General features: G+C 46.7%; 1 protein-coding gene across 2 annotated transcripts in view; it reads left to right on the top strand.

Moving 5' to 3' along the window:
- Positions 1–24,574, top strand: part of shroom4 (shroom family member 4) — a 61,145-nt gene extending 36,571 nt beyond the window's left edge. The window contains exons 1-11 of one of the 2 annotated variants that reach the window (XM_030088284.1): positions 4,861–5,304; positions 9,605–9,805; positions 13,507–16,333; positions 18,829–18,890; positions 19,643–20,365; positions 20,643–21,227; positions 21,960–22,089; positions 22,165–22,266; positions 22,354–22,524; positions 22,610–22,752; positions 22,832–24,574. In XM_030088284.1, the coding sequence (XP_029944144.1) occupies positions 9,753–9,805; positions 13,507–16,333; positions 18,829–18,890; positions 19,643–20,365; positions 20,643–21,227; positions 21,960–22,089; positions 22,165–22,266; positions 22,354–22,524; positions 22,610–22,752; positions 22,832–22,994 (4,959 nt within the window). In that variant the 5' untranslated portion in view covers positions 4,861–5,304; positions 9,605–9,752 and the 3' untranslated portion in view covers positions 22,995–24,574. Of the gene's footprint in view, positions 1–4,860; positions 5,305–9,604; positions 9,806–13,506; positions 16,334–18,828; positions 18,891–19,642; positions 20,366–20,642; positions 21,228–21,959; positions 22,090–22,164; positions 22,267–22,353; positions 22,525–22,609; positions 22,753–22,831 lie in introns of those variants that run through there. The other variant, XM_030088283.1, reaches the window with a different exon arrangement.
- The last annotated feature ends 1,211 nt before the right edge of the window (positions 24,575–25,785 follow it).

The raw sequence follows: 25,785 nt of genomic DNA, 5'->3' as shown, positions 1-25,785 counted from the left end.
GCTTTCCTGTTGTCACTTTGCCACCTGTTCTAAAAGACTGGAGATGGAGGAGGGATCGCAGGGCATCGAACACATGAACCATCCCGCGGAGTCGGTCGGAGTTTCAGTACGTGGCAGCACGAGGAAATTGAAATGATAATTACAGGCCAGGCCCGTATGATGTTTGATGTAAACAAGGACTTGATGACAAAGTCCTTTCATCCCGGCGCGCTCTCTCATCGCCGCTCCGCCGTACCTAAACAGTTTTTTTTTTTTTTTTTTTTTTTCGCCACGGGACGAACTGCGAGGAGGACGAGGAGATGAAAGAGCGGGAGCGAGGGAAAGTGGGTGTTAAAGGGAGGAGCGGGTCGTGTTTTGACTCAATCCCCCCGACTTTGATACGAACATGAGCTCTTGAGCGGGAAATAACAGCACCTGTCAGGAGGGCGCCGCCGGCACGCTTCAAACCCCGCAAGCATTAAATACAACAAAAATCAGGGCTGTTCATACATGGAGACCTTTTATTGGATTTATGTCGCTCATACTGAAATCACTGTGAAATACAACTGGAAACACAACAGAGGCAGAGGAATTATACGTTAAAATGGCAAATTTAAAAGGTAAAACACTAAAATGCTAATATTTAGGAATAATAAATGAATGAGCATAGGCCTTTTTACTGATAACCCAGAACAGGATCAGTTATTTGCTTGAATTTTAATGTCACAGTTAAAAAAATGTCTGATTTTCTGAAAGTGATGAAAGATTTCAAACATAGAAAAACACTAATAATTGAACAAAAACTTACAGTGCAACAAGTCAAAATTTTACCAAGTTTCTTCAACTTGTCATTGTTTTGTCAAGGTTTTTTTTTGTCTCTACTGCACTTTCATGTCTGATTTATCCAGGATGAATAATGGTTTTACCCTCCAGTTATTTCCTTTTCTCAGGACTTTATTTAAAAAATGTAAAAGAAAGAAGTGAGGCCAGAAAAAGGCATCTCCCTGACCCGCTGATTTTCCCCCCCCTGAAGCCCTCCAGTGCCCCCCCATGGCGATCCAGCGTCACTTAAATAAATACAAATCCTCTCCATGTATGAATCCATTCACAGCGATGTCCCGGATTAAGACTTAAAAGCAGAATCTGAAGTTTAAACATTCCCCGGCTGCCTCAACAGCACTTCTCCATTTCACAGTTTGTTTGTTCGTGTTCATTCGAAACATTTGTTTCCGTCTCTTCCTGGAAGAGAGTTTATCCTCCGACGGTCCAGATCTTCACCGCCTAAACGCCAACTTGTTGGGAGAGACTTATTTCTGACGTCCGGAGAGGAGCTTGACAGAACAGACGTACATGAACACACACACACACTGACTGGGTTGAGTTTTACCGCAGACAGATGGAAGGCGGGGGGGTCGGGGGTGGGGTGGGGGGGCTGTTTGGATTGTTTTGTACCACACGGCCCCTGGAGACTGGAGGCAAGACTGAGGTCTGCGGTGCCAAGAACCGTGAAACACAATAGTCTGCCCCCCATCACTCCTCTCCAAACTGGAACAATGGGCATTCCTGGCATTCCTCAAGACCTCTTCCTCACACACACACACACACACACACACACACACACACACACACACACTCACCACACACTCGTTCTGGGTCTAATTAGAGCCTGGCCTGCAGTCGCCTTTGGCCATGATGCTGTTTAGGGTGAAATATTGACACTGTGGGCTCGTTGGTGAGTGAGTGTTGTTGTGTTGTGGTGTGTGTGTTCCCCCTCTGCTGGAACATCACAACAGAAACAATGGGGGGGGGGTTCCTGGCAGCGGCGGCGGCGGCCCCAGTGGACAGAGACACGAGTTAACGAGGGCGGCATCCTATTTTTGTGGTTAATATAATCCTTTACTGGAAAAAACCAAGCAGCAGGTCTGCATGGTGCTGAGTGTATTCCAGTATGATGGAGCAAAGTCAGACAAGCTCCTGTTTACAATCTATCAGTGTTTATTAAAATACCTCGACCCGTCAGCAGAGCCGATACATCAAGTTGTATTGATTTAGAAGAAAATCTCATCTTTGAAGCTACAAAGTGATGATGGGCTGCTTGATTTTAGGCAAACATGCAAGATAATATTGTTGAAAGTTGAGCGAACGACAAGAATTGTGATAAATTCACTTCAGTAGACTGAATAACAAATACCAATGGATTTTTCTCTTGCCCCTGATTCACACAATCTGAGTTCAATAGTATCGATTTCATGGAATATTACAGTTTTTCCCTAAAAAAAAAAAAAAATCCTTTAGTCAAAGAAAGAAGCAGCTTTTCTGTTTCTCGTCAGCTTGTAAAGAGACATAAAACCAACTGTGAATCATTTAATCGGTATATTGTGTCGTGGGTTGACTCGGAGAGCAAGCCGAACACCGGTTTGCATCAACATGTGTTGGAGCGTCTGGGGCTGGGAGGCGGGGGGGCGCCTCGCTCCACGCGTGTGGTCTGCTACAGTTTATCTGTCTCCTCCGGCCTGGTTTTTATTAACCGGCCCATTAAACTGCGACTCGGCGATACGTGACACTGGTCTGACTCCACACACACACACACACATGGACGGCGTCTCGGCCGCGCCGCAGGTTCCTGGAGGTCACGGCGTACGACGACGGAGGGACGATTCCACAGAATAGAATGAAGAATAACAAAAAAAAACAACAACATTGGGTTTTAAAAACGGCTCCGTCTCGCAGCCGAGCGTACGCGATGTTCTGGGGCCGCCGTGGCCGGGGCGGCTGAGGTTTCCGCCCCGCCGCGGCGAGCGTCACCTCAGCAACGGCTCGGCTCCGAGTCCAATCGCACTTCACTATGAAAAACTAAACCACTTACGAGCTGTTGAAGCAGAAAATTACAACAGGAAATAATACACAGCCGACTTCTTCCCCAAAGCTTTACGGCCCTGCTGGTTCCACTCCGTGAAAAGACATATTATACCCAACTTTCCTCAGGAACTTTCCACCATACACGCCAGGATGTGTTTGCATAACTAATAGATCTTAATTTAAACACTAAAATGCTGTATTTCTGTTTGTGTAAAGACGTCTTTACCTTTTTAAGACGTGTATGTGTATGCAGAAATCACAGTGCAAAGAGGTTCGAGATCCACCTTTTGATTAACTTCCCATCTCTGTGGAAAAAGTGTGTGTTTTTCAGACACTTCCACCGATGTTTTTGCAGGAAGGAGCCTTTTCTTTTTACACGACCTTTAGCCTTTCCGCTGCAGGTAAATGACACATTTTATAGAAAAATTACTCAAAAACGTTCCTGACAGCCAAGCGCTGTAAATAGATGGCTGATTGTGGACACACACACACACACACACACACACACACACACACACACACACACACACACACACACACACACACACAATCGTGGGGATGGAGCAGTAACAAACAGCGCATTGTGCTGCTCGGGCTGAAATGGACTTCACCCTTCCTGCCATCGACCTCTGGTATGAGCCTAGTCTCACTGTACTGATTACCTGGTATGCAACGAGTGTGTGTTTATGTGTGTCTGTGTGTGTGTGTGTGTGAGACTCAGCAGAGGCCTACATGTTTTCATATATGCACCCAAACAGCAACTGCGTGTCTACAAGTGGCTTTGTCATTCAGAAATACATAATCAGGGAGATGAGAGCCCGACAGGGCAAACAAACAGGTCTGATTGCACACACACACTCACACACACGCACACACACACACTGAGGAGACCTATAAAGTAAACAAATAGATTCTAATCAGGCGAGTACAAAAGGTTGGAGGGGAGGAGGTGAGGTTGTTTAGGCTTTCCAGCATAGTTAACCCTTCACCCTTCAGGAGAAGACAGGGAATGTGAGGAATCCACTCGGGCACACACACACACACACACACACTCACACACACACACACATGCACACTTTCACAGAGTCTGCAGGAGATATAAGTCTCCAGGAAACCCTTTGAAGCCCAGCGAGGGCCTCATGTTATTAAGCGTCTGCCGTTGTGCGGCTGGTTAAACTTTAACACCGTTAATGCGGGACGCCAACACCTCCTCATGTCGGCCATGCCAGGGCGGAGCACCGACACAGGCCTCCGCCCGCTCAGGAGTCACATGCAGATCGTATCGGCCGTAGCTAACAAACATGAAATGCGTGACCAGGTCACGCCGCAGAACTGTTAGCTGGAAATGCTGGATTTCACTCAAGCTGCTGTTTTTTTTTTTTTTTTTTTTTTTTTTTTTTTTTTTTTTGTCACATATTAGATTTTGGTGAAGGCCTGAAGTTTCCCTCTTTCAGACAGTTTTATATGTCAACGTTATCGGGGGCCGAGGGTTCAGTGGTCAAAGCCATTAATTCTTTGATCGTGTTCCTGTTGCAGAAGAGCGCGCTAAAAGAAATACGCCTCGGTGATAAGAAGAGCGAAGAGGCCCGGTTCCTCCATCGCCTCCACGCATTGTGTTTTTGTCTAATCGTTGTGCAGGCTTGTGCATCCTCCTGCAGACCTCCCATCCTCTCCTACATTCCCCCTTCTTTCACCACGTTTTGTTTTTCTCATTTCTCCGCCAAGGTATAAAAAAAAGCCCCCTCGTCTGTCCAAGTCTCTGCTTTCTCCACTCTTTTTAATGCCCCGCAAACACACTTCCACGCACGCACACACACACACACACACACACACACATACGTACATGTACAGAAGAGGAAGCAGCGCTGCATTTTTTCCCTTCGTCAAACAATAACAGTGTGGAACTCTGGGTATTATTTTAGCAGCCATCCACCACTTTATCTGGTCTCCACAATACTTCCTCTCTCCCTGACTCACACATCCTGCCTCGGAGGGGGCGAGCGAGGCAGGGACAGAATGAGATGGGAGAGAAGGGAGAGAGAGGAGGAGTGCAGCAGGGAGGAATAGTTATGTTTTGTCTTGTAGCGAGAGGAGCGAGGGAGGAGGAAGAGAGGAAAAGGAGGGCGAGGGGATGTGAGGACCGCCGGCTGGTTTTCCCCTCCTGCTCAGAACCTGCCGCCGTCTCCACGCCGTCAGATGGACGTCGGCGCCCGGGACTCGGAGTCCCGCTTCTGCATCTCGCGGCGCTCCAAGCAGAACCTGCTGCTCCCAGCAGGCCTCAGCAGCTGACAAAAGAAAAGCCCTTTTTTATGACAAAGCGAAGAAGACTCCTCCCCCGGGGAATTTTTACTGAACTTGTGCTGCTTAAACTTTCCCAACTTCTTGAACTTGAACTCCTTCACTGGAGGATGCTTGAGATTGAGGTGCGATCGCTTTGACAGCGGGCGCTTCAGCCTCTCCAGTCCGGTAAGTTTCACACCTTCACTCTTCTTTTTTGACGATTTATTCCACCGGTGCAGCAGAAAGTACTGAGTTTGCATCCTCTGGCTGACTCATTCCCCCCCTTGGGAGCAGTTGTCAAGTACATTTTACACCTTTTCACCAGAACAACCCCATTGAAACGGCTTCTTTTTGGGTAGAACGAGCTGATATTGCTTCTTACCAGACTCCGGCTCTGTGTTTCTGCCCGCCGGTCGTCGCATTTGCACTGTAACTGTATTGAGGCTGTGTGTGTGTGACTCAGATTATGCGCGGCGACCTTTGTGGTATCAGTCAGCTGTTGCTGCTTCTGACCATTAGACGGGACATTCCAGCAGATCCTTACATAGAGGCTCATTCAGAGCCGAAGGCACCATTTCTTGACCTTGAGCTGCTGCTGCTGCAGTCCATCTTCTTTCTCCTGGATTTCTCTCATTCTCAACTGCATGCTTGAGTTTCTTCTTTTAGAGAACCTAAATAGAAAGTCTATATGGAGAGCCTTGCTGTGCTCTTGCTAACTTGATTGAATTTCCTGGTTGATTTCAGCCGCAGTGACACCGTGGCCGTGGTCGATTATCCCATTAGCTCTGTTTCCATGTCAAAGACACGCTGGTATTCACTGTTTGCCAGTCAGTTCTAGGAAGAAACGTAGCTCATGTGATTCCACTTTCCTCGTTTACTGGGCAGCTGGGACAGGTAGCCAAGTCGGTTACAGTGTCAGAAACCGAAAGCAGGCGTCTTTCGGATGATGTTATTATGAAGTTGTACTGATACGGCTGGTCGGAATGTGATGCTGAGGTCAAAGAGGTCGAAGAGGACAGTGACTGTTGTCTGGCATGTCTCTTGTGTCCGGTTAATCAACGAATCAGTCATTTTAAACATCTGCAAATACACTCCTGTGAAAATTCTCCACATGTGTTTTGAACTCATCGCTCTCCAGGATGACCTTTGAGAAGCATGTGTGCAGCAGGTTTTTATTTCTTTATTTTTTTGACTTTTGGGTGAATGTTTTCACTTAAGGCCAAACCATTGTTCACCAGCTTTCTGTTTCAACACCGCGCCTGGTTTTGAGCTCCTGGCTCCTAGTTTCTGCCGTTGAGTATTTAACTTTTGTCTGAATTTTATTCAGTAGCGGACTTAAAATTGTAATCTACTCCAAAATGAACAAAGGAACATCAAAACTGTCGATGCAGCTTGGTATACATCTGAGTTCAGAATTTCATCGAGTGGTTCAGACATGTAAATTAGTGCCATATTAACATTTAAATTTAAATTTTAGAGTTTTTCGTTGTTGTGGTGCAGTGCATACATGATGGTAATGCATATATTTTGAAAAAAAACAAACATTTACAACGGAAAATTGCTGTAATCTCAACATAAAGCCAATTTTAGTAAAACGTTGCAGTGTAAAATACAGTGAAATGTAAAGAAAGCCTCTCTTGTAACTGTTGCTTTGTGGATGTTTTTACGAACTCACCCTGGCAGCATGGCTTTGAGGCTAATGCTAGTTGGCTAGCTTTCACAGTATCATCACAGATATCTCAACTCGGATCTCAATGTTGTGTTTACGCTGTAGAAATTTGTAAAAAAAAAAAAAAATCAATATTTTAAATGTTATTTCCTTGGTGACTTGGCCAGCCAGATTGGAGTCTCGGGCAGCCGAGTTTTGGCCCACGGGCCTTATGTTTCCCAAACCTGACTTAGAGCAAACTGTACATATGTATTTTCAAGTGTGCACTCTTTTAGATTTTATAAAAGACAACATAGTTACTTGGAGATTTATTAAATAGTCCTGTTTCTTTTGGACGGACAGAAATGGAAACCAGTCCTTCATCTGCTTCACGACATGAATTTTTTTAATCGCATGTTATTTTTCCAAACTCAGTGACTTTTTGGACAAAATTTACTCTTTGAGTGAAATATTTTACCGAACTTACATGACCAACATCCATCCATCATTGCAGCGTGTTAGCATCCTACTAATGGTTTCCTCCTTTGAGTGTCGCGTTTCCTCCGCCGTCCATCACCTGTCTTTGTCCCTGCGGAGACGCCGTTCTGCTCCGTCCTGTGAATCGCTGAGCGTGTTGGATCCGTGATCCCGGACGCTCTTCTGAGGCGCTGCTCTCAGCGTTTTGGACGCACAGTTCTGTGGTTTTTGAAGGAGGATTCATTTCTCCCCTGCAGTGCCACGAAAAATAGTCCAGCAGATCTTGATATTAGATCCTGAACTTGCAAGTCAGCACATTTATCATCATTTTCTGAGGGTTTTTTTTTCTTCTCCCCCTTGGTCTTATCGTACATTTCGTCTCCATCTAACTTTGGCGTCACATTGTTTGTTTTCATTTTCGCAGTCATCAATCTCTGAAAGCTAAACTTGGAGGAAAAGAGGAGGTGGTAGCTCCGCTGATGTTTGTGGTATGTTTGATAATGGTATTTTGTCTGGTAGAGTTTGGATAGTTCCCACACACTTCGGTCCACACACACACATACGCAGCCATAGATGCACACACACATACACACACATGGGCTCTGCATAAACTTTCTCAGGGGATAATTTAAGGACATTGTCAGCAGAGTCGAACAATCAGCGAGCTGAGATAGAAATCCCTCTTAAGGAGTCCGAACCAGGAAACCGGAGTGTTTATTTTGGAAATGGGTCTCCTGCTCCTTGCTTTATCATAAACAATAATACTCAGAAACGGTCCTTTCCTTTCCCTCGTGGTGCCAGGATCCGCATTCTTCTCCCAAAATTGTACCTCCAAATGTTTTTCTCAAGTACCCGGAATAGTCTCATTTTACATTTCTGTACTTTGCTTTTTTTTTCTGAGGACCTTAACGCTCTTCAGTTTGAGGTGTTGTTGCACTTTGATTTTCTTCTAATGCTTTGCCATCCTGCCCACCACCTGTTATCCTCGTCGAGTTTCAAGTCTGTCTCGCAAACATCGTGCAAGAAGTGAGTTAAAAGAAGTTCAGGTCAAACTCGGGTAAAGCACAGTAACACAGATGGTTGGCAGTGATTAGCGATCGGGAAAGATCGCTTCAGAGTTGTTAGTCTCGATCAGTCTTGACCAAATCAAGACTGTAAATCAAGTTCATACTGAATAGATAAATCTTTCAGCTGTCATTTCTTGTTAAGTCATTGAGTGTAAGTATGGTCCAAATCAGGTCAGTGACTCAAGACATTCAATCAATCTGATTATTACGAAACCTCAAAAGAGTCAAGTTCTGTATGAAGCTTCAGGGACTTCAAATAAGGTTTAAGACAAAAAAATAGAAAGGTAGAAGAAAAAGATCTTGGCTGAACCAAGACGAATCCTCGTCAGATTTCATTCTTGACAGGAACATCCTCAATAAAGCAGAAGGAATTTGAATCAAGTCTCATGTCAAAACTATTGGTTCAGACAAGACAAGTTCAAGCTGGGCGAGTCCTGGAAGACCTGAACTCGGTTTCGCTTAATACCAACAAGTTTCTAATTAACCAAGACAAACCCCTCAACTGAGATGAATCCAGAGTCTTCAGGTGCAGAAATAAAGTCAAGATAACCATCGATGTGGGTCTCAGTTTCAACCAACTTAAGTCAAATGAAAATAAAGAAAAGATAAAGTCTTGTTGAAACCAGTGTCTGAGATCAGTGATCTTGTGTTTCCATCTAAAGTCGAGTTCAACTTCAGTGTCTCCACTGCGCTGCTCTGCCGGTCTCAATGCTCCATTCATGTGATTCTCGTCCAGCAGTAGCACTTCAAACCAAGTGTTGCTCCAAAATATACAATTACGCTCATAAAGGACTATTCATACTGTGAGAATGTTCGCTGTCTGGTCGTTGTTTCGAGTGTTTTTTTTTTCTTCTTCTTTTTTCACTCAGTCTTTGCGTTCCTCTCTCTGTGTCTGGCTTTCACACTCCGGCTGCAGGGGGTCGAGTTGAATCTGGCGAGCATATGGGATCGGAAGTCTGTATAAGGGAATTAGGGAATATCTGGGGATGCACTGGAATGTCTGGCTGCAGATCAGACTTGGGGGGGGGGGGGGGGGGGGGGACTATTGTACATGTTGGATTGCTTTTTAATGGCAGTGCAGTGGAACGCCAAACATCATGTAAGACAGCCGTTTCCACAGGATTTGAGTTGGCGACGTGCCGCCGCAGTAGATCTGCGCTTTATGTGATGCTCCAAGACACTCGTGACTGTGGTTTTCACAGCCATATTTCACGTTGCTGTCGTTTCTGGGCCACTAGTGGGCGCTGCCGTCCGCTGACCGTCCCCTGTGTGTTTTTTTTTCCTGTCTCTTCAGACGCACCGTCCCGCTCATCAGGCCTCACTCCTGGCACCTGGCGAAGCTGTCGGAGCTGCCCCTCCCTCCCCCTCCCCCGCCGCCGCCGCCGCCCTGCCTCCCCCCGGCCGACTCGCCTCCCCTCCCGCCTCCCCCGCCTCCGTCTGCCATGCAGATCCACCCCGGCGCCTTCACACTACCCTGGCACTCCACCGACAACAGGTGAGAGAAGCCCGCCGCCCGCCATCTTGAAAATCCTTTGTAATCATTTGTAAACTAACAAATGAGGTGTGTTACATTTATTCCAATTGTGTGTGTGTGAGTGTGTGTGTGTGTTGTGTGAGAGTCGCTGAAGCTCTGAGTCACACACTGCGATCTTATGACTCCGCTGGACATCATCTGTAAGTCACCGTCTGGGACTTTTCTGTCCCAAAAAAAGAGCAACAGTCGCCAGGAAGCGGGTGACATCAGTGTTTTAAAGTCAACACAGCACACGCAGGAAGCCCATTGGCCTATTTTTAACTCCTATTCAAACATTTCGAAAGCGATAACCAATCAGATTGTCCCGGCGACCCGCTCCCTGGCTGTCTGTCTGCGGGTGCCAGGTGGACTTTTTCAGCAAGTAAGCACTCCGAGTGAAGGAAAAGTACGTTCAAATACAGTCTTCTTCAAAAAAAATGTCTTTCAAGAGCTGATTCAGTAGCTTTGAGACGGTTCCTACCTGGATAAATGACAATATGCAGAAAATATAAAGGTTGTCGATGATTTGTGATAATTTCAAAGAATGTTCCAGCCCCAGAAATGTCGATAATATTGCATCCAAAGGAGCTAAAATAGCAATTATTTTTAAACACAATCATTTTTTGGTGACAGGATGAATTAATTGTATGATTGAAGTGAAGCCCTGAGAAACAAAAGGGATTTTCACACAGTTTATTGTAAATGGTTCTGTTATAAAGCAGTTGCTACTTCTCCATTTTTTTTAAACTTCTATGCTGAACATGCAGTCATGTGATTCTTCTCGTACAGTTCAAGAACGTGAAATTCCCATAAAATCCCAGCAGCATAATGCAACAGTGGCACGAGAGGAAACGTGTCATTAAGTCAGAAGGTCGTCAGCAAACATCAGCATAATGTAATGGTTTGGTTTCACGTCAGCCGGCCCCCTGATGGACTCTGATAATCATCTCAACGGTCTTTTCGCCTGAAGATTTTATCCTAAACACTGAGGCTGTGCTTTTATTGGCCATATTTGGCCAGCAAACGTCAAAAATTTTAACTTTATAAGCCAATGATTGGAAGAAAAAGAGAAAGTTTCCACAACTTGAGCGAACAAATGTGTCTTTTTGTAATAAAATAATCAACTGTACAGCTTTAAAGAGAGACCTTTTTTTACCTCCATTGCTGCAGTACAAGAGGAACAGATGACTGAATTGCCCAGGCAGGTTGAATCAAACAGTCATTCCCCGTAAATATCTTTGTATTAGGGAATGATCTCAGCGAGCTAAACTGTAATCCTTCAAAGGAAAAGAGGAAGTCCCCACCGTCTGTATGTTGACTCAATAAAAATAACCTTCGCGGCTTTGTTTGTCTGCAGCTCGGCACGTCACAGGACTGCACTGTTCTTCTTTTGATAAGAATCGGTGATATAATGCCCCACTATTAGATTTAATAGTCCCCCGTGGATTAGATAGCGGTGAGGGCGCACATGCAGGAGCATGTGTGGGTCCCATATTCCCACAGTTTGTCCTGCCTGATCTCATCGTAGAAAAACACACACACACACACACACACACACACACAGACACACACACACACACACACACCATCTGATGAAGAGGCAGCTCCGGGCATAACTCTGGACAATAGCATGTGACTTCTAGAACATGTGGACAAAGAGAGGAAGACATCCAGTAAACTGTGTTTGTGTGAAAGAGAAGGACATTTTGTACAGTGTAAGTGTGTGTTTGTGTGTGTGTGTGTATGTAACAATTTGGTAAAGTCTTTGCATAATCAAATATTTTGTATTTACTTGAACCGGCATGCAGTGTTATCACCGTGTGTGTGTGTGTGTGTCCGTGTGTGTGTGTGCTCACCCTTTCGCTCACACGCTCCATATTGCCGTCCGATTGTGCAGGAGTTGTCATTTCCTGCCCGGCTCCCGTCTCATTTCCTCTCTCCGTCCCTCCATCACCCCGGTCAGATGTACGCTGGAGCTTCTCCTGCCTCATTCATTGCTCACTTCCTTCAAAGTGCATTTTCTCATGCAGATAGCGAAGCCCTTTTCTTTCCTTTGACCAGTCACTCTACTATCTTCCACCGTTGGAACCTGTTCGCCGTGCAGCTCGGCGTTTATGATCGTCTAAGCTTAATCATGGATTTATCAAATATCTGGAATATCATCAGTTAATTTTTCGTTTGACCCAATATGAATTTTAAAAGTACAAGTAAGTAAATCAATTCACCAAACACCAGTTTCTGTAACATGACATGATTGAAAACGAGTGGAAACATGCTGAGTCATTGTCCGTTTCTTCATGTATTCAGAACACAATATTAAGCTCTTGGGCAGACGAAAGACCACAACAAGTCAACAAACCGCCTCATAATGGGAATACATGAGCATAAAATGTTTTTAGTAAGATTGAGTTGTGGTCAAACATTTTGCAGCTTTAAAAACCATCGTTTTTTTTTTTTTTCCTCCAGGTTTTTAAAGCCTAAACTGTAAACCGTGAATACCCCAGAAACAGCCTGGAGATATTCTTCTGGTGGTTTCCCTTTGCCGGTTTAAGATCAAAGTCGTTTCAGAAATTTCTCCCTCCAGTTACCCCTCCTCTGTCTCCTTGGAAACTTTCCCCATTGTTTGAGTAAGACACCAAAGAAATACAACGGGCGAATGACTCCTCTCCCCTTTTTTATAGGAAAAAAGAAATACCACAATAAAATGCCTGCAGATTTTCGTTGGGGGGGTTCATGGGTTGAATGTAAGCCAAGCACAAGAACACCGGGTTCCCCTGTCTGCTGGGTATTGACAGATAGTGATAGAATATGTGAGAAATGTATTTTTTAAATCCGTACTTCCAAAGCTCTCCTCTTGCTCCCTGTGTGATGTGGCTTTTCCTGAAAACTGTTTGGCGTTGTTTTCTTGGAAAAAGTAATGGAAGTGAAAGGATTATGAGGACAAGAAAGATACTGATGCAAAACAAGAGGTCACAAGTCAGGACATCCAGGATGTCGCGGTTGAGTGGCGTCGAGTTTGATCTTTTAGGCAAAACATGGTACATATCACAATTATTAAACATCTATCTACTCTGGAGGGAATCTGTTGTCTGTTTCTCATCTATTTCTCTATTTTATTGGTGAATCTTTATTTCATCAAGCTTGTTTGATACAAAAAGGTGTACAATGGAAAGACTGTACAACATACAGTTAAAAGAATATTCGTTTATACGTGTGTCTTGCTCTCAAAAACCTGTTTTCATTTTGGAATGAGTCTATTCTTGATCTAAAGAAGATGAGACCAGAAGAATCCAAAAGCGGAAGAAAGGGAAGAAAGGGGTCGTTTAAAAGAGGATGAGAGGAGTCAAAGGATGACTCTGAAATTGTGACTCCGGGCAGTGGGGAGTTGATGAGGAGGAAATCCCTCTCTGCCTAAAGAGGCTTCCTCTGAGGGGCTCTGAAAACACGTGAGGCCGCTGCGGATCTTCAGCTCTGATGGAAAACAGATTCACTGCCTGAACAGACCAAACGTCTCTGAGACGACACGTTGTGCATCAACATCTCACTGTTTGGAGAAAAAAAGAAAGCCAGCTCTAAAACTAACATCAGACTTCACGTTTGATAACATCAGTATAAAGTGTGGCTGCTGTTTCTGTAAAACATCTTGAAGCCAAAGGTTTGACCGTTTGTCCGTCTCTCCGCAGTGACTTGTCCATGCAGTGGGGGCAGCTGTCCAGACCGTACTCCTCCACCGACCAGAGCAGTTCCCTGGGCTCCATGGAGAGCCTGGACACCCCGACGCCCACCGCCCAGCCGTACTCCGACTCGCACAGCTCGCCCGTCGACCCCGCCCTCTTCAACAACAAGAGAGACTCGGCCTACAGCTCCTTCTCCGCCAGCTCCAACACGTCTGACTACGCAACGGTGCCGCTGCGGCCCGGAGAGGCGTGCTCCATGGATAACCTCCTGCAGAGCTTGGGGCCGGCGTATCAGGGATACCACGGCGGCGATACCTCGACCCTGGGGAGATCGTCCGGCGAGGTCCCAGATGAGGCTCAGCAGATCACGCACAAGTCCAGATCGCTGACCAGGCCGAGACAGAGGCCTGCTGAGGTCAAAGACAGACCCTCGTCGTGCTGCTACGAGCAGGAGCTGAGGGGAGGAGACTTTGAGATTGTGAGAAATGGCGAAAGCGATGCGGGGAGGAAGATAAATCCCCCTCAGCCTCCAACAAGGAAGGACAGTTTTCGGGCGACCCGGAGTCGCCCTAATGTTGTCAACAAGCGTTGTGCTTCCGCTCCGATTGAAAATTCCAGAGTGCCTTATTTTGAGGACAGCAAGTCTCCTCTGGTAGCTGAATCAGGGATTCAGAATGGCTTCTCTATACTTGAAGAACACGCACAAACTGGGAATTTCAAAAAAGATTCCTCAGACTCCCACTTTGTGCAGCGACAGAGTAAAGATAGACAAATCAGATGTGACACTAGTGATAAAGAATACAAACCAGAGACCACCTCAAATCACCTCTCTGACTCAGCCTCCCAAACTTCCTCCGGTCCGAGCTCCTTACCTGCAGACGCCTCCACTGAGACTCAAGGGAAGACGCAACTGAGACACTCGCATACCAAACACTCCTCGACAGGGCTGCACAGACACAGCGCCCCTGAGAAACTTCTCGCCACGCAACTTCAGTTATTACAGTTTGATAGTGATGGCACTTCTTCAGAGTCTTACAATCAGTCTAATCCCTCTGTGAGCAGTCAGTGGTCCGACTCGTCGGTTCAGACCGCGAAGGAAGACCTCAGTAGCACCTTATCCAACAAATGGGGAGGCAGCCGGTGCTCAACCCCAGGGTCTGTGTTTTTGGAAGAGGATGTTGACGCTGGTAATGCAAACGAGAGGCTGGAGGGGAGCGTCAATGGTGGGTCGGTCTCTCCTGTTCATCACCACATCCCTTGGGGTCGCTCTGCGAGCGTACCGGGGGAACCCGTGGGGTCGTCAACCCAGGAACGAGTAAGCTGCGACCAGATGCTGCAGAGTGACTTTGCGCCTCTTAGTGCCGCCGCCAGCATGGACACTTTATTAGACGAGCACAAAACAGTCGGTGGGGAAGGGAAAAAAGAGGAGGACGTCAAAGAAAACGCATCGCCGAAAAAGTCAAACTCATCCAGGAACTTTCGAAGGAACCGGCGTCGCAGCGATCGATTCGCTACCAACCTCCGCAACGAGATCCAGAGGAAAAAGGCCCAGCTTCAAAGTAGCCGTGGTCCGGGAGGATTGCTCTGCAGTGGAGAAACTGTCCAGGAGGAGGGCCCGGACCTCATCGAGGAAGGGGTAGATATAGAACTGCCTTCCAAGGAAAAACCCTCGAAAGTGTCATTTGCAGCACCCGCCATTCCTCAAGACTCACAAACCACATCAAACGCCTCCAGTGAAGCCAACCATGAAGGGTCTCCGTCCTCGGCCTACCCTCAGAACAGCAGCTCATCGCGGTCTGTTCAGATTCTGGATCCAGGTCTTCCCAGTTTCGGTGTCGGCATCCGAGTTGTAGAGGAGCCAGCGCCTGCCGGCAAGGCCCGCCGCTGGCGTTGGACCCCCGAGCATAAACTCCAACCGGAACCGGCTCAGCAGTGTGGCTTCCCGGGCGAGAGAGTACTAGGCGTGACGGGGTCGCGTCACGGGGTCTGCGCCTTCACCTCCTCTACCTCCTACGGACGGTCCTCCTCCTGCTCTCGGATCGAGGAGACGGATATTCTTCCATTTGCTGATCGAATGAAGTTTTTCGAGGCGACGAGCAAAGGCGTGCCCGTTCCAAATATGTCAAGTCTTCCAGGCTACAGGCAGAAGAAAACCTCCCGCTACCCAGAGCACCATGGAGGGGACCCGGTTCCACCTCCCACCCAGAGGAGATACTCGTACCAGGGGGGGCTTCAGCAGGAAGGTGCCCTGCTTCAGAACACCCTGGAGGCCAGGAGGCAGTCCGTGAGCATCATGAGGGAGAGGCAGAGAGAGAAGGAGAGGGAACAGGCGAGAGAAATGGAGGAGAGGGCAAGGGAACGAGAGCGGGAGGAACGGTTAAGGGAAAGAGAGAGGCAGCAGGAGAGAGAGAGGCAAGAGAAGGAGTTAGAAATGGAGAGGCTGAGGGAGATTCAACGGGAGGAGAGGGTGAGACAGTGGGAGATGGAAAGAGAGAGGGAGCTCGAGTTGGAAAGAGAAAAAGAGATGGAAAGAATCAGAGAGATGGAGCGTCTCAAAAAGGAACGGGAGAAAGAGCTTGAGAGGGAGAGAGAAAGGGAAGAAGATCCTCAGCTCAGCTCACGTCACGAGTTTTACAGCAGCTCCGGCTTCAGGGAAAGAAATCAAGACTTCCAGCACAAGGAGAGCCTCCACAGCTTCCAGCCAAAGCCTCAGGCTTACTCACACTGCCAGCTCCAGAACCAAGTGCAGCGATCTGCTTTTCATCCGGTCAGCAGCTCCTCTCAACAGCCTCACCAGCAGGGATACGCAGAGCGAAGCTACACGCCCGCAGAGGTAAGGCTGGCTTCATCATTGATGGTGATGCTTATTCTGTATTAAATAGCTTGGTTTTCAAGGGAATACGTGAAACATTTTCTTTTTAGGAGATGAAACCCAAGATTTGTCAAAACAAATGAGTAAAGAATACCTGGACAGTTAAGTTATATGTTTCATATTAAATTAATTTATATGCTCAGGCTGCATTAAATTAAAGTTCCTCATTCAACATTTTTTCATGTTGGCTCTTCACTCACTGCCAGACCAATGCTTACTCAGTGGAAAAAAAAAAGCAGTCAAATCTGAGCATCACTGACACCAAGTCACTTCGTCTCAGAGTGAAGATAAACTTTGCAGATCACCGATATCAGATTGTGGTTTTGGGACGGATCTGTCGAGACCACTGGAGACTAAAAAACTGTCTCCTCACCAGAGCAGGATCAAGTGGCCTCCCTTGGATGTCAGAGTCGATTATTCCCGAGTGCGCCAGGGTCAAATGGTCAGTTTGAGGTCCAAATCTGAAATCCTCACTGAAAATTCACAGGATCATTGAATTAAGTCATGGAACTGTGGGGAGATTGAGCAACAGCGGCGGACATTTGTGTCCACGGTAATAACAGCGTTGATTTCCAGCTTTTCCCACAAATTCACCCGAGACTCTTGGCAGGGGGCGCGAGCCCCACGGCTGAACTTTCAGAAATCCCCTGGATGTAAATCGATTAGTGCCTTTATCCTCCGACTGACATTTATTTTGGACTCAGTATATCTCCAGTAAAGCAAGTATTTAGCTAACACGTTGTAGTTTCTGTGTGGTTTTCCTCCAGATGACGACCCTTTCATATCAGGCATTGTTGTAATAAAATCCGATACAGTCCAACACTTCAGCAGTAAGAGATGTGAGTGTGGGATTTCTCAGATTGGGGATCATTCATTGCGTTGTGTGTTTATGGACAATTTTAAACAAGCATGTTAAAAATACAGAAATTTAATTGATTGCTGTTATTTTACTCATGGAAATTGCTCAATGAAAAATCCAACTGTGTTTTCACATAGTTCACTCTAATTTTTTTTGGCAAAGTCACATGTAATTATGTTTTAAATCCCACCTCATTACAATAATGCACAAATCTGCCCTAAAGAAGGCATTTTTTTCACTTTTCCCAATGGACTTCGGATTTCAGTGATGAAAACTTTGCGTGCGATCTTTTTTCTTTACGCTCTAAATGAAACACGTCGACCACTGTCGTTCAGATATCAAGCTCCATATACTCGGTATACTCAACGTTTGGTTTAATGTGTTGACTTGACAGAAGAGCGCTGGAATAAAATGGAAAACTTCAAGACAAATCCACGCCAAGACACAGAAGCAGCGTCATAACTGAGAGTGTGTTATTGTTCACCATGATGGATGCTTTTTTTTTTTTTTTAAATATATCCTCAGCTAATAGCTTTTTTCCATTTCGGAACAATCTCCCATTTAACTGATTGGGTGTTTGGTCTATAAACTGTCAGAATATCAGAACATTTAAAAAAAGACAGACTCGTGGAGTTCATGGCGATGTCCTCAGATTACTTGTTGTGCCAGTTCAACAGTGCAGAAACTCACATTTTTCACATTTTTGTTTGACAGAAGGTCAAAAATGTTTTGGATTAGCGTGGAGTATTCCTGAAGTCTCTGCAAAATGTCTTTCAGGCTCTTGGTCATAACAAGACTTTTAGGCAAAGAGGTGATTGGCTAGTATTTGTAAAAGTAAACATTTTAATTCCAACTCCTAATATACCCGAATTCTACGTCAGAGAAATGAATCACAACTGCTTTGAGCAACCAAAAGGTGAATGATTGAAATGTCTTACCTCTTCTAAACCGTTGTAAAATCTAATTTATTATAACTAATGTAGTTGTTTGATAGGTTTTAGGCTGTTTTCACACTGAGAAATCATCAAATCTGTAAAAGTATGTCAGCTGAGCTAAAGAAAAGACCCTCTGAAAGTCGACATTTGCATCACAGACAGTCAGAAAATATCTTTGTGGAGGAATGTGTGTGTGTATATGTGTGTGTGTGTGTGGACCCCAGCAGTGCATTTAAGCACAGAAACAGACCCCCACTCCCTTTTCTTTCTTTTTTCTTTCTTTTTTTACTACATAACCTTGAGCAATAAAGCGAGTGCACTGAGTTCGCACAGTGTCTTCTGGAGGAGTCATAACCAGGTCCAAGGGGCTGTGCAGGTATCCTGTTATTAATGACCGCTGCTAATTATTATGAAGTATCATTATTCAACATTATTAAGTATTATTCTCCCAACATTTGAACAGTTTCTGTTAGCAAGTCTCCAGAATCAGCAGAAATTCCCCGTGGCCCAGTTAGCTGTGTGGAAGTCCACTGCAGGGTGGAGCAACACACCCACTTCCCTCCAGCCGGGCCCGGCGCTCACTGACCAACGCTTAGCTCCAGTTTGAATCCCTCCTCCGGTTCCTCCGCTGTTATTAACCGGCTCTAAATCTCTCCGCGCAGACGTATCCCGCCCGGCAGCAGGAAACCACCAAGATCAACAGGAAGTACAGCCTGACCGAGAGGTGAGTCGCTTCCTTCGGCCAGAAAACCTGAATTAAAACAACACGACACGGTGACCTGGTTATCCCCTGAACTGGAGACACGGCCCTTCTGACCCCCGCGCGCCCCCCCCCCCATCTCTGTTTGATTGACTATAAGCGAATCCCCGGAGACGTTAGGTGGGGTCGGAGCATTGTACGGTGACGGGCGGAAATCCCTCCGCGGTCATGCCCGGCTGTGATTTGACTGTAATGAGCTCTAAGTGTGCGGCGCAATCATCCATGCTCAGAATGTGGCCATAATGACAGCAGGTCGGAACGATGATTCCTGTGTGGGGATGTGAGGCGAGTCTGGCGGGGGGCGGGGGTCATTCAGGACACGCATGGCTGGTGAAAGTGCCTCCACTCATATCTGAGCTGAGACGGACACAGTTCACTGCGGCTGGAATGCAAAAAGGAAACGTTTACTGTAATTCGAGCACTTTCGCTGTCTGTATCCCATGTGCATTACAGGCATCACCGAGGCCTCTATGAAAATATCCATCTGTGTTCATTCATGAACTATTAGTCTGACAAACTGCTTCTCTTTCATTTCATTTTTTTCAAAAAAAGACATGTCAAGAGAAAGAACACTGTTATTTACAGGAACGAATACTTTAACATCATCTGCATAACATTTTATCGGAAATCATATTTTTTTTTTAATCACAAGACTTAAGATAAAATGTTTGATGAAGTATTTAAAAATGAACACATTTCTAATTTCTCCACATCAGAGACTACTCCAGTTGGAGACGTGAGTCCAGACCAGCGGAGAGCGCCGGCCATCAGGGCCGCTGGGGCTCCAGACAGCAACACTTCAGCAGCGATGACCACAACGGCTACTCCTCCGCCCCTCCGCCCGCCCCGCTCGCCCTGCGAGGCCGAGCCATGTCTGAGAACGACCTCCGCTTCGACGGCAGCCACCGCTGGTCGCCGTCCGTCTCCATGTCCGCCAGCCAGACCCTGAGCGAGGTGGAGGAAGGGGGCGGAGACGCGGCGGGCAGGCAGGGCCGGAAGAAGACGCCGCCGCCGCCCAGACCGCCGCCGCCGAAGTGGGAGCAGTTCCACCGCAGGCGCGCGTCGCACCACGCCCTCTTCGCCGCTCCCGCCCCGCCCCCCAACTACTCCGCCCACTCCGCCTCCTACGTCCCTCCGCCCGAGGAGTCCCGGCAGAGGTCCTACAGCCTGCCGCCGGAGAGGCAGGAGGCGTCCGAGGGCGGCTGCCCGCGCTGCAGCTGCGTTCAGACGCAGGACGCCCCGGCCAATCAGCACCCGGCGCCGTTCCAGGACCGGGCCTTCGCCGTGGCCCCGCCCAGCCCCATGTTCTCCAGGAGGGCCTTCAGGCCAGTGGCTCCACCCCAGAGGGAGACGGACGTGAGAGAGGAGGCGGGACCGTCTTTACCTCCTCCTCCTCCTCCTCCTCTTCTTCCACCTCCAGCAGAGTCCAGAGAGAACAGGTGAGGCCAGTGAAATTAAAATTTGGAGATAAATTTCACTTATTTCACACATTTTCCTGAACCTGCAACCTTTAAATCTTCCAAAAGTTGCAACTGTTTCTCAAAATAATCATTGTTGTAAAGGTAACCCGGATGGGTTACCTTTAAAACAGTGATAATTCTGAGAAACAGTTGATTAAAACCTTTATTTTTGTACAGATTATTTAAAATTCCGACTGTAAATTGAACTTTCTCAAACCCATGTACATAAAAGGAATCATTTGTTTTGTCTCTGCAGTTCACCTCAGACCAGTCCAGAGCAGAACCGACCAACAGTGAACCCTCACCAGCAGCAGTCAGTCATGAGGCCTGCAGCCCAGTGGGAGAGAGCCCCGTCTCCCAGAATCCATAGCGACACCGCGCTCCCTCCCGCGGTCGAAAATGGCGGGATTTCACCACCACTGTCATCTTACTTAAATGAGATGGGGTTGGGAGAGCAGCAAAGGGTCCCCGAAGCGGGAACCGAGTCGGAGGCGACCCTCAGCCCGAGCCCCGCCCACAGCCTGGAGGCCGACCTGGACGTCCCGCTGGAGACCGACATCGACGACTTCCAGGAGGAGGAGCTCCCCGCCGGGGCCCCGCCCCTCACCAGCGAGCTGCCCTGTTTCGCGCTGCCCGTCACCGTCCTGGAGACGGACATCGACACGCTGGGCGACCCCGGGGCCTCGCCGCCGGGCCGCGGCTCGCCGGAGGAGGAGGAGGAGCTGGAGGCCGGGGAGAGCCTGGAGGAGCTCTTCCCCCACGGCGGCGAGGGAGACTCGGGCATGGAGAGCTGGAGGGGAGCCTACCAAACCACGGAGCACAGCACCGACAGCCTGGATAGGTAACCGCTGGAGTGTGTGTGTCGCACATGAATTTCACACACCATTTGACTCGTACAAGACCTCACTGTTCCTGTCACTAAGCTCAATTCTCCGCTTTTCCCACAACCCGGCCCGAGCGCCCGGCTGCTGCCGGCTCTCTTTTCCTCCTCCGAGTTTCAGCTGGCTGATGGCGTGTTAGAGCAGGAGCAGGTGCCAGACGGGTCGCTGGTGTCACACCAGGCGCAGACCCAACAGAGACGGCTTCATTTTCTGTAGCTCAGCATAAAATTCACAGAATTTTTTTTTAGATTTTGCAAGAAAAAATGAAATTTGAGAATAACAGTGGACTCTGGTCTGGGTTTGGGGTTTGCATGTTCTCCCTGTGTTCTGATTGCACCTGACGCTGTTTGGTTAAGAGGCGTAATTAGGAAAGGAATCAGTTTTAGTTGGACAAACACATTTTCAGGCTGTTTCATGAACGAGAACTTCCATTGGTGTCGTCTTCCTCCTCTTCTTCTGTGTTTAGAGTTAAAATCTTTCCCATATGCTGCTTGTTTCCCTTTTGTCTCACTTCGCCTGTGTAATTGATTGCACTTCTTATTTATGTGTGTTTGTGATCGCTGTATTTCATGGCCGTGAGTCTGTTTTAGATCTCAGCTCTTTCTTTTTTCTCTCTTTTCTTTTTTTTTTTTGTTTGTTTTAACTACGCTTAACTAAAATAAACTCTCCTCCCTTTGCTTCCCCTTCCTCAGGCGGTCCGGTGCGAGCTCCAGCTGTTCCTCCTATTACAGCACGTCGGCCGCCAAGGCTCAGCTCCTGTCGCAGATGAAGGACTTCGCCGAGCAGCGGGAGCGCAGCGAGGACGACGAGCTGACCTACAAGGTAACGCCTTGACGGCAGCGGCCTCGTCCTCCTCGCCTCGAGGCGCGCTGACGGTTTTCTCCTCCGCCCGTGCAGAGGCAGCTGATGGAGAGCCTCCGCAAGAAGCTGGGAGTGCTGAGGGAGGCGCAGAGGGGCCTGCAGGAGGACATCCGGGCCAACGCGCAGCTGGGAGAGGAGGTGGAGACGCCGTTCACACCCAGCGAACTCAGAGTGGGACCGAGCGCCGCAGCGACTCGCCTGAAGTCCTCTTCTTTCCGTCCGCAGGTGGAGAACATGGTGGTGTCGGTGTGCAAGCCCAACGAGGTGGACAAGTTCCGCATGTTCATCGGAGACCTGGACAAGGTGGTGAGTCTGCTGCTGTCGCTGTCCGGGAGGCTGCTGAGGGTGGAGACCACGCTGGACACGCTGGACCCGGAGACCGAGCACCACGAGAGGGTGAGGAGGAGGAGGAGGAGGAAGGATGGAAGACTCAGACGGAAATTCTAAATGATCTTCAATCATCTTTTCGTCTGGCCTGCAGCTCCCCCTGCAGGAGAAGAAGCGTCAGCTCATGAGGCAGCTGTCAGAGGCTCAGGACCTGAAGGAGCACGTGGACCGCAGAGAGCAGGCCGTCAGCCGGGTGCTGGGCCGCTGCCTCTCGCCCGAGCAGCACCGAGACTACAGGTACCGCGTCGCCCGGCATCCCACCGACTTGCCAATCCCAGAGCTCTTTATCAACCGGTTTTTCGTTTCCGTCCCGCAGCCACTTTGTGAAGATGAAGGCCGCCCTGCTGGTGGAGCAGCGGCAGCTGGAGGACAAGATCCGGCTGGGCGAGGAGCAGCTGAGGGGGCTGAGGGAGAGCCTGGGGCTGGGCCTGGGCCTGGGCCTCGGCATGGGCATGTCCATGGGATACGGACATTTTTAAGTGGACCCCGATTTTCACAAAGTGATTTGCACAATTTAACAGAGAAGCGGTGGAATATTTGGAGGAGCCTGAGCAGAGGAACCAGGAAGGAGTCCGACATGATGGACAGGGTCTGAAAAATACCCACAATCTACGATCGAAGAGGTTTTTTTTTCTCACCGAAGAAGCGAAAGTTCACATTAACACATCCTTTTAGTCTGATTCCACAAACCGTACTCACCACACTACTCTGTCCTCGTTTAACCAGCCTGACACTACGCTACCAAAGACCTGTGTGCTCACTGAATGTGCCTCTTTCTATTTAAATCTCCACAGTTCAGAGAACCGGAGGAGGAGCTTGAGTTTCCCTTCATTCAGCACCACGTTATACTGAATATATCGCTTTATACTCCCGTTACTGTAACACGCGTTCCCGTGTGGAGTTTGACACTCAGCACGCCTGTACAGAAGACACTTGTGTTTATATTGTATGCAGTGTGTGTATATAAATATATATATAGTGAGGTTTTGATATTTGACTGGAATTGGATGTAAAAGTTGAACTAAAGATGGGAAAAGTCGGAGTTAAATGTATATTTGATTGTTGAGCGAGTCCAGATGTCATTTGTTTGTGTTGAAGTTCTTTTTTTTAAAAAAAAATCAATAAGCTTGTTTAAGAGTCAGGTGAAGTCTGGAAAAGAAGTTTTTCTATCTTCAGCCATTTTTCTCCCACAAGTTAAATTCTGAGACGCTTCATTTTATCTTGTTCACTCTAAGAAGGTGAATAGGCGTTTTTAAAATCCGAGAAAGTAAAAATATTTCTTTAAACTGAAGGCACGTTTACAGCTGTCTGCTGTTTCACTTAGCTTAGCGTAAAGACTGGAGATGAAACGAAACTCGGTAATTAACGTTTGATAGATAACGAGTTCTTCTCCCTTTTGTTGATTCTTTTGAGTTAGCAACACAAAATTCTGTGTTACAAATTTAAGATGTTCATTGGCGATTTAAACCTGAGTGCATTTAATCCGGAAAGTTCAACTGTGAAACACACGATAGTGTAGTGGCCACGCCCACCAACGTTCTGGCCACGCCCACTCCGGAGCCCCCAGTTTCCCTCTGTTTCCAGTCCTTGTGCAAAGCTAAGCTAACAGTCTGCAGGCAGTACCTTCATCAGAAACTGTGCCAATATTTCTTTTTAAAATTTGAAAATAAGATTTAAAATAATTTTTAAATAATTTGCTGCTTTAATTGGCATGAAAAGGTTGAGTCACTTGATCTTAAAGGCATATGTTCTTTTATGTGAAGGCTTGTTCCTCCACAGAGCTTCTGTCTGCTTTTACTCTGCAGCTCAATGAAAGATTGACGAGATTCAGAGGGAGGAATGTTCATAATCTGGCTGTTGGACAAGAAAAAACAACTTCGTCTTGCTGTGTTTCACCGGTTTCCCCACTTAAACTGTTGGCAAAGTGAAGGTTTTCTGTTTAGAAGCAGCTTGAAGTTGAATAAAATTCCAGTTCCTTTTTATCTCGGCTGTTTTAATACCAAACTCACTATTACTTTGTATGTATGAAGTGTAATCTTGTACAATAAAACCACCTTTTTCTAAACTGATTGAGAACTTATTGACCGGAAAAAGAAGTGTTTCTTCTATTCTGGTGTTATTTCCATCACAGACTTTCATTGGAATTTGGCAGAATAACAGAAGATCTGGATCCAGAAGAAAAAGTTGTGAGTATTACGAATTATATTTAATCAAATTTTATTTTGTATTTGAATTTGCAAAGTAAAGTATTTAATCGTTATGCTTGATTCATTTATCTTTATTTTCATTTCTTTTGGTGCCATAGTATTTCACTTCTGCAATTAATTTACATATATTTTAAAAAATTTATTTCACTGTCTAGTTTTATTACTTTCTCATTACGTCTGTTGGGAGTCTGCTGTCCAAATGTCCAGGTCATTTCCACAAATGGCCACCAGATGTCGTCCTTTCACTTTTAAATACTGATGGAATGTTTCATTTGGACTCTTTAATTATCTTTTTCCCCCAACGAAAGTAAATGAATTCATATGACCTTATTCTGTAAGAACTAAAAAAGAAAACACCTGATCTTCTGCATGAATATGTGTATGCTCCACGGAAACCTGTGGAAGTTGCTGACTGATTGTTATTACAAACTTATGAGTAGTTCACACACACACACACACACACACACACACACACACACACACACACACACACACACACACACACACACACACACACACACACACGCACACAGATTTAGAGGACCTGAAGGAAATGAACAGAATGCACAAAAGATTCAAGAAGGTGTAAAATGCTGACCACAATTTTGACCACGATTGGCCCAAAAACAAAGACAGGCCATAGTAAAGCAAAAATGTTTTACAACTGTGATAAAATTACTTTTATTTGACATTATTAACACTGATATAATGAAATATCAATTAAAAAAACCTAATGAGGAACAGAATGATATTACTAAAACTCCCCAAAATATGATAATATAAGTGTCATGCTGAATGTAAAATGATTAAAGTGAGAAGTAAATAGACCAAAATAATTGCTACAAAGATATAAAATTAGCATAATACAACAACAGCGACAAAAGCGAAAAGTCATCATTGAATTATAGATATATAGGGTTTTGGGGGATTTCCCAAACGCATTCCCGATATCTCTCATTGGCCTCCTTTTAACAATAATCAAACATCGATGAGTCGAACTGCTCCACTGACCCAGTTGGATGAGCCATAACTCGTCACTCGATGCTCCCCCCTGTTTCGTGGA

The sequence above is a fragment of the Salarias fasciatus genome, chromosome 3 (genome assembly GCF_902148845.1).
Source record: "Salarias fasciatus chromosome 3, fSalaFa1.1, whole genome shotgun sequence".
In the NCBI taxonomy this organism is placed as follows: domain Eukaryota; kingdom Metazoa; phylum Chordata; class Actinopteri; order Blenniiformes; family Blenniidae; genus Salarias; species Salarias fasciatus.
This window is presented reverse-complemented; position numbering and strand designations above follow the sequence as displayed.